Here is a 9,778-nt window from a genome sequence, read left to right on the forward strand (position 1 = left end):
AAATAAATCTATGTTTCGTACCTAGCTATAAATTTGTTCTAAACGTGTTTTTGGTGTCCCATATAGATTCCAAAATAAAGTAGAAAGTTGTAGGTGCAAATATTGTTAATCGAAATTAGTGTTTCGTGCTTTGATTTCATAACAAAGTTTTGTTAACAAAGAGTAAGAAGCAAAAGAACAGAGAGAATGTTTTGAGAATATTCTAGATTTCTTTCTGATTTTTCACTGAATGAATTACATCAGCTCTGTTGAGCCTTTATATACTGTGATTACAGTTTGCTTGCTAAGACACTAATTACACCGAAAACAACTAAATGCCAGCTCATCATGACACCTCAGTTATTAAGTTTGTGCGTGCACCTAGTACTGCCACTAATTCAATAAGAAGAAAAAAAGGTGAAGCTTAGGAATCCAGAGGGATCGATCTAAGCAATCGAGTTAGAGCCTTCATCACACGGGGATATTCTAAATTAATCTAATTAACGGGAAATGGAATTTGAACTCAGATGCAAGGGGTCGGGCACACTACCTTAGCTAATTAAATTGGCATGAATTTGGCATCAACAAATGTCTAATGTTAATCGAAGGCATAATGATTCTGAGTTTTCATATTACAATACCTTATTGTAAAATAAAAAATTGCAATACCATATAATTAGCCGAGCCATTTCATCTGCTGGGAGTGAAGTCAGTGGGCAAGTAGAATGGAAGGTTCTACTTTTCTTTTTCTTTTTTTAATAGAAACCAAAATATCAGCATTAAAATCCTGGACCAGCAAAATCATATTTGGGATAGTGTCTGCAATGATGAAATTGGTGTCCTTGGAATATCTTATTATGGGCGAAATGCCATGATTTCCTTCATAATTGGATCCAACATTATGCTTCGATTGCAAACTTCCTCAATTGAAAGTACATATTCTTCTTCCTCTCCCTTTATGTCTTTAAAGATGCCTGATGCTTGGTCAGACGCCTTTTGATGGCCCTGGTCTTCTTTGGGCGCAAATCTAGTGGAAGAAACTTCTTGTTCTTGTAGACTTATCTTAGAGCAGCTTTTTGGGAAATCATTGTCAACACCTATGCTATTGAAAGCCTCACCACCTTGATTTTGGAGAGATTGTTGGGGGGCTCCGCAGGTGACCTTGGTGACTCGGAGGAGGGCAAGTTCTGCCTTCAGATCCTTCAGTTGACCCAAAAGCTCTGCCTTTGTCTTGTTTCTGAGCTCGTGGACCTTGATCCTCACCATTGCTGCAGACTGTGTTGCTCTCTCTGGATGAAATCATGAAACTGACTACTTTGATTGTTCATTACATTACTACTCCTTATTGTCAAAGTGATATCTCTCATTATGGATTTAGTGGTAAATGCATATATCTACACAACCAAGATGACCGCTCCCTGTTGTTAAATTGATACCTCTTACTATAGAGACTTGCCGAGAGAGCATATATCCACACACCCAAAATCGATGTCGGCTGGTAACTCTCTCTAGTAGAAGGAGATCCTTGACTATTTTGGCCAAATGAGGACACGATCAAGATATTTGAACCTTTTATGCCTAATAAGAACAAGGCCCTTTTGTTTTGGTGCCGTATATTACAAGGCATAAAATTCAGAATGCTACAAAGTTGACTATGGCCAATTCTTCAAGTTGCACCCTAGGCCAGAAAGTGACAGAGATCCAAAACAGTGTATGCTGGGTGCTCACATGACAAATTTAGAATTTTTTTTCACAAAAAGATAGTTTATAAATACCCTATTCTGTTCACTACATCAAACACCTAAAAATCCATCTACAAGTTAACACAAGTATATCAATCAGTCACTTCACTGGCTGAGGGAATCTAGTTCTAAAATGGCTTCTCCTAATGCATTTGCAACCATTGCTCTTCTTCTCTTCCTTAACCTTGTGTTTTTCACTACAATGAGTTCAAATGATAACGTTCCTGATTGTCAATGTTCACCAACACCACCAAAAACCCCAAAACACCCTCCTCCCTCAACCCCAACCCCAAAACACCCTCCTCCCTCAACCCCAACACCAAAAAACCCTCCCCCAACCCCAACCCCAAGCCCTCCTAAAGCCTCTTGCCCTAAGGACACTCTTAAGCTGGGGGTATGTGGCAATTTGTTGAAACTTGGTGCAGATTGTTGTGGGGACCCCACCAAAGACCCCTTGTTGTAGCCTCATTGCGGGTCTTTCTGATGTTGAAGCTACTGTGTGCCTTGAAATTGGTATTTAGGTGACGAGGGGTAAATTTAAAAGATATTCAATCAAGAACGCAACAACCTTCATATGCTCTAGACCTTGACCAAATACTCTTATGACTAGTCAACTGTTAGATATGAATTATACCAAACAATAACATACACAGAGCATACCAAGATGTACCTGCAGGCCTAGAGAATTACTAGTGACAACCTAGGCACTCAGAAGGACCCATCAATCTAGGCATCCCCTGTGCTAGCAACAACTATGGTGAAAGTGTGTGAAGACAATCATAATCAAGTAAACACCAAACAGCAGATAATAATGACTAGTCAACTATAAGGACACAAACCCAGAATTTATACAATGACTAGTCAACCACAATTCATACGATGACTAGTCAACTACCAAGAACACAAACCCAGAAATTCATACGATGACTAGTCAACCACCAAGAACACAAACCCAGAAAAATTACAGATATGCAATCAGAAATTGTTCACCCAGAAACCCACCATTGGGAAAAACTGGGGGTCATCAACCGACCAGGCAATCCACTAAGTAGAAAAAGATTCTTACAAAGGAACACAAGCAAGCTCAAGCAAAACCTAGATCTATTTAGGAAGATGAGCAATACCTCCTTTGTGCAATCTTCTTCTCCAACTTAGCAAAGCTTGAAGCCCAGTTCTTCATGGAAATGGCAGCTCCTTCTCCAGCTCTTTCATCCCATGGCACTAGCTTGCAAGCTCTAACTCATACAGAAATGAAATTTGGATTCATGGAGAAAATGACCAATTTCTTCAAGAAACCATTCTCTTGAAGAAATTAGTCTTGAATCAAACCTAGATATAAATGAGAGTGATTTATGCAGCTAGATGAGATTCAAAGACACATGCAGTTTTTCAAGAGGTAGAATTCATTTCGGAAAAACTCATGAATATCATATATGGTTCTCTTTTGAGCAAGAAGAAGAGAAAGCTTGCAAGCAATCTTTCCAAATCTTCCACCCAAAAGCGACGGCTCCAAAAGAGGAAATTGATAGCCTTTAAAGACAAAAATTCCCTTAGGTCAGAATACCCACATGGCAGCAGAGAGAGAAAGGAGAATAGGACAAAAAGGTTTGTTATCCAGCTGGAAATCCTACAGAGTAAGGATGACTAGTCATACGAGAAACAGATGACTAGTCATCATTTTATAAAAACAGTTTTAATGCCATGATATGCAATGCATACTTACCTTTGTCAAATTGCTTGAATCTCCATAGGATAGTTGTTAGTTAAGAACACCTAGAGAAGCTATTCTTAATCTAAGCTTGAGCTTGATAAATAACAATAGAAATCCTATTACAAAGTTGTCAAGGGAAGCCAAAAGAAAAACCCAAAATGCATACATTAACATGCCTTTGCCCTGCCATTAAGGCCAACGTTTTGGGCATCAATCTTAATGTACCAGTCTCCTTAAGCTTTGCTTTTAAATTACTGTGGTAAGTCTGTCCCAACAGACTTCCAATGCACCTAGTGGTGCCATGACCTTCCATACTGATGCCCTTCCACAGCTTTGTGTTAATAATAAAAAAAGCCATTTATCTTTGGATGTAATACATTATGCATGTTTCTTTCGAAATGTAACTGATATGTAGAGTGTTCATACGTTTCCCTTTGAGCATTGATGGTTTTTATTACTAATGATTATTCAATTATATATACATATATATCATTTCGACAACTAAAAGTGAATAATGGTAATATCTTAATTGAATGGCATTGGGTCTTATTACTAATGATTATATATACATATATATCATGTACAGTCTAATTCATATATATGACAACATCATAAACGATTAGCTGTTATTGGGTTTAGTCCACGCGTTTTTTATTTTACATGTAGGTCTTTTGACATTTATTACCCTTTTTATTGTGTCGATTTTACCCTTTGAGGTCAATAAGAAAAACACATTGAAAATCTAAATTTAAAGCATTATTTCTTTGTAATTGAATTTTAGAATTTAAATTTTGAATTCTTTCCTTTATAATATTTACCTAATTTAATCAATGATAAGTAAAGACTCACATATTATACCAATCGATCAGACAAAGCACCCACATGAAATTATGTACCTGACATAGAGATAAATAGTGTTATTATTAGTAATGAAAAAAATTAAGTGATAAATTGTGTTATCTATAAGTTAGGAACATAAATTAGAAGACTACCTATAAGTTAGGAACATAAATTAGAAGACTGCATATAAGTTAGGAATATAAATTAAAAGACTACCTATAAGTCAGATACAAAAATAGACAAATAAAATTGTATGTTACCTATAAAATAAAATAAAAATCTACATAAAATACTATTACACATTGTCCAAAATATGAAAAAACACACATATATATACAGTCTTGATCTCTTGGACTACAGAGGTCCAAGAGATTTCTGGTCACTCACCGTTGGATGTAAATTCAACGGTTCACTCACTCTTGCACTCCTTTTAAGAAACTTTTTTGAACCATTGGATTAATATCCAACGGTGGATGATCACAAACTCTTGGACTCTTGTGGTCCAAGAAATCGGGACTGTATATATATGCAATAGGCAATAGGACAATATACCTACACCATAGGATAATATATCTACAAGAGTATATAATAATAATATATCTAAATAATTATTGTAGATCTCATAATTATTGTCTTATAAATTATTTTTTACACGATTTATACTTCACGGATATAATAGGAACAACTAGATAATTTTTAAAAAATAATAGTAATATATCTACATCAGACAATACAAAAAAGGAATCTAATCCTATTTGGCAGAAAAGTCAAAGGACTTATATCAACGACAACAAATGTGAGGATTAAACCCAATTTATGTTCTCAATTTCGGACTTATCGCAAATTTTCTATAAACTGTATCCGGCAAGATAAGTCTCATGAAAAAACATTGTTTTGCCTGATTGTCACTCGTGCCTATAGATAGTAGATTCATCCTTATATGTGTGATTTTAGTTAACATGGCATTATGATTTGATTAAATAGCTAGAGTACTATATTTCTTTGGGAAAACCAAAGCATGAACTTGTACGTGCTGCATCACTCATTTTCTCAACAACATCATCACCTTATCCTCTGTCTTATAAGTCTCATCCATTCTCTGCAAGTCTCAATACACCTATTAAATGTGCTAAGATGCTCCATCATGTTTGCACCCTCCTCCATTTGAAGATTTAGGATCTCTTCCTTCAAGAAGAGTTTGTTTAATAACAATTTCTCCGTAAACATATGTTCGAGTTTTTCCCATATATGCTTTGTGGTGTCTTCCATCGCATTACACAACACTTCATCCATAAGATAATTCTCAATGACCTCCTAGCTAACTCGTCAACTGAGTCCCACTCCTTATCCATCATGGTTTCCGGCTTCTTTTCCTTGCATGCCAAGACTACGTTGAGATTCTGTGCGCTAGGACATACATCATCCTTCTTTGTTATAGCGTGAAGTTCTCATTGTTGGTGAACGACCTTAACTTGACCTTCATGCTAGCCGTATGTGGTTGTTGTGACTGTGAACTACTTTCTCCTTCAGTCTTCTTGTTGCCTGCCATGTAAGAACACTTGAGCATACATCAATACCCGCCGCTAACCTCGGCTCTAATACCACTTGTTGTGCGAAACACTCCAAGACCTTGTCATCGATGGACTAGCAACGAGCACATACACATACCACACAAAGTAGAAGCACACACATGATGCTCGAGCAGGCCTATTTTCCATGTGAGTCTGAGAAATGTTGTTTGAACGTGCCTGTTGTTCCTCGAGTGGCAGAACCCAGTCGTTCTATTTCCTTCGTTCCTTTCACATCCAATAGGTGAGCGAACATGAAAGGAAGGATAACAAGATGAGCGCTTGGATGCTTATTCTTAGCCTTTGCTCTATTGTCATTCTTCTTCTTCTTAGAATCATGTCCACGTGTGCCCCTTGCCATGTAATTTGTTCATGTGAGGTGAACTTTTACTGCACTCTTTTTCTTTTTCGCTACCCAAACAACAAAATTTACTGCAGTAATTTATCAGTGAAGTTTAAGTTTCACCGTAGGATAGGGACATTAAAAGAAGATTGAGCTCAACCCCTGGTCGACATTATTGTCTGGCTAAATAGGGACCTTGCGTGACAAGCAGCCCCCGTCAGAAATTGAGGTATTTTTTCTTGTTTTTGTCTCATAAGTCGCATTTTATCTTTATGCATAAGATAATTTTCACTACCCATGAAATCTGGGATTTTGGATGAAAGCTTCCTTCCCAAAAGAATTAAGATTGTTTTTTTGTGAACCATAATAATTAAATTTTGAAATAGAGAAATTCATATAGTTTGTCCTGTCACTAAAGAATAACAACATATATATTGACACTGGAGAAGTTTTTACAGACTTGTAACACCCCCACCCCAAATTTAACCCTTATTTAAATTATTTAATTATTTAAGGGCATTTTGGTCATATTCTTAACCGGAGAGAGTTTGGGGCAGTGACTAGTATTTTTGGATATGTCGTACTGAGACGAGTTCATAGACACGTAGTGGGCTCGAATCGGAGTTGTAACGAGAGAGATATGGTCAAAAGAAACCCAGTGGCACTGTGTCTCGATGAGGTCCTTAGGTTGTCACGAGTGCGTAGGATTTCGCGGATCTCAATTCGGACTTCGTTTGACTACCGAACGGATATCGCCTATTGTGCGTTATCCGGGTTCGATAGGTTTGGACCGTTGGATGGTCCCAAATTTAATTTATATTAATCTAGGTATTTCTAGGATCGTGTAGGAATTCACGGATTGTGAATCGGAGCCCCGGAATACCCTGTAAAACCCATATTAATCTAGGTATTTAAAGTTTATATTTTATATTAACCGTCAGATCGTGCGATCGTGAGCGATCCGACCGTCTGATCTGAACCAAACTTGCAGGACGAGTGTCCTATACCTTGTAAAACCCATAGGGACTTTCGGATCGGAATATGGAGGTCGCGGGCCCCGCAGGTCCATTTGACCCATGGTTGACCGTGAGTCTCTCGGAGTAATCTCACCTTCCCAGAGGGGATTATCGGGTGCTTGACCATTGTGGAGGGTTACACAATATTAGAATTAATATAACTATTTATATTTGTACAATGGTACAAAAGAGTCTAGAATGTCAGTTTGGAGTGCTATACGCACTACCTTAAGTACCTCCCCGACTTTTGGTTACACTACAAGTACCATCAAGTGAACATTAGGTCCCACGTGGCGTAAGTTATCCGGCGTTGGGACAGGCCTCATACGTGACGTTGGTTGTACCGGCGTATGGGGAGATTTGTGATATGATGATCAGGTCTCACGTGGCATAGGTTATCCGGCGTTGAGACAGGCCCCATACGTGGCGTTGGTTGTACCGGCGTATGGGGAGATATGTGATATTATGTTGAGGTCGCACGTGGCGTAGGTTATCCGGCGTGTCGACAGACCCCATACGTGGCGTTGGTTGTACCGGCGTATGGGGAGATATGTGATATGATGTGCAGGTCTCGCGTGGCGTAGGTTATCCGGCGTTGAGACAGACCTCATACGTGGCGTTGGTTGTACCGGCGTATGGGGAGATATTATGATAGTATGGCATGGTCGCACGTGGCGTAGGTTATCTGGCGTGTTGACAGGCCCCATACGTGGCGTTGGTCTACCGGCGTATGGGGAGATTATGTGAGATATAGAGAAATGAAATAAGGTATCGCCTAAGTGTGGAGTTGGGATTTATGGAAGAACTACGTGTGGCTTGATCCCTCAAGGAGGGTACGTAGGCAGCCTAAAGTTATTAGGTACAGCCGCAGACTAAATGTTAGTCATATAGAGATTTGTTCGGACCTTGTTGTTGGTCCTGAAATTGAGGTGAAAATGTGAATTGATTTGCTAGCATTCTTGGTAGTTGAGAATTTTAGGAAGGCCGAAGGCCGTTTATGTGAATTGCATGAAATTATATTGTGCATGCTGCCAGTTGTGGATATTAAATGCGTTTTTATGCAGGTTGTAATTTTGGGAAATGTCCAATTTATAGGGGAGACTTTGCCGAAATTCAGCAGGAAGTCTCGGTCTTTAGTAAGTGGGCCTGGCATCGGAATGATGTCGGGAATTCCAAAAGATTCGCCTCAGGTTTTGAAAAATTCGAGGCGGGTCCTTTCAGACTCAAAATAATAAAGGTTTGATAATAGAGAAGAAATTTGATTATGGGCTTCTCATATAATGTGCACGTGTGCTTAATTTCCTTCATTGTGGAAGATAATAAAATTGGCATCAACAAATATCCTAAATTTCTAATGTTAATTGAAGGCATAGTGATTCGGAGTTTTCATAACTAAAATAAAATAAATAAATAATAATAATAATAATAATAATAATAATAAAATAATTATAACAAGTTGGTATTCGTAGCATTATTATAATTATAATTAGTAGTCATTTTAACTGCTGGGTGACATTGGTGGGGTTTAGAAGGTTCCAGTTTGATTGTTTATCAGGTCGACATTAGTTTCTAGTTGATCATTACTCCTTGTTGTCGAAGTGATATCTCGCAATATTATGGATTCAATGGTAAGAAGCATTTATCTACCCAATGGATGCTCCCTATTGTCAAAGTGATATCTCTTACTAGAAACTAAGTGATAGAGAACATTTATCTACACACCCTGTCGGCTGTTTACTCTCTTTAGTAGAAGGAGAACCCTGATTATTTTAGGATATATATTTTGGCCAAATGAGGACACGATCAAGATATATTTTGACTAATAAGAACAAAGGGTGTCCTTTTGTTTTGGTACCATATATTAGAAAGCATAAAAGTCAGAATGCTCCAAAATTGAATATGGCATTGGCCCCAGGCCAGCAAGTGAGAGAGTTACATCCAAAACAGTGTATGCTAATTGTGCTTTCACATGGGTGTCTTTGACAAATTTAGATTATTTTCATAAAAGTAAAGTCTATAAATACCCTAATTGTGTTCACTAGTATCTATATCCACCACCTAAAAATCCGTCTACAAGTTAACCCAAGAATATCAATCAGTCACTTCACTGCCTGAGGGAATTCAGTTCTAAAATGCCTTCTCATAATGCATTTACGATTGCTCTTCTTCTCTCCCTTAACTTTGTATTTTTCACTGCAGTGAGTTCAAATCATCATGTACCTAATTGTCCACCAACACCACCAAAATCCCCAAAACACCCTCCCCCCTCAACCCCAACCCCAAAACACCCTCCTCCCTCAACCCCTACCCCAACCCCAAAACCTAAACACCCTCCCCACCCAACCCCAAAACAACCTCCTCCCTCAACCCCAACCCCAAAATACCCTCCCCCAACCCCAACTCCAACCCCAAAACAACCTCCTCCAACCCCAATCCAACCCCAACCCCAAAACAACCTCCTCCAACCCCAACCCCAACCCCAACCCCAAAACAACCTCCCCCAACTCCAACCCCAAAACAACCTTCTCCCTCAACCCCAACCCCAAATACCCTCCCCAACCCCAACCCAACCCCAAACA

At 38.6% G+C, this 9,778-nt stretch overlaps 1 protein-coding gene and 2 pseudogenes across 1 annotated transcript in view; 2 read left to right on the forward strand and 1 right to left on the reverse strand.

The window, feature by feature from the left end:
- On the reverse strand, nt 730–1,587 carry LOC18785156 (annotated as a pseudogene).
- Nucleotides 1,634–3,726, forward strand: LOC109947415 (annotated as a pseudogene).
- LOC109947416 (pEARLI1-like lipid transfer protein 3) overlaps nt 9,232–9,778 on the forward strand; it is a 1,045-nt gene continuing 498 nt past the window's right edge. The window contains exon 1 of the mRNA XM_020557377.1: nt 9,232–9,520. Within this exon, the coding sequence (XP_020412966.1) occupies nt 9,332–9,520 (189 nt within the window). The 5' untranslated portion in view covers nt 9,232–9,331. The remainder of the gene's footprint in view (nt 9,521–9,778) is intronic.

The sequence above is a fragment of the Prunus persica genome, chromosome G2 (assembly GCF_000346465.2).
Source record: "Prunus persica cultivar Lovell chromosome G2, Prunus_persica_NCBIv2, whole genome shotgun sequence".
In the NCBI taxonomy this organism is placed as follows: Eukaryota; Viridiplantae; Streptophyta; class Magnoliopsida; order Rosales; family Rosaceae; genus Prunus; species Prunus persica.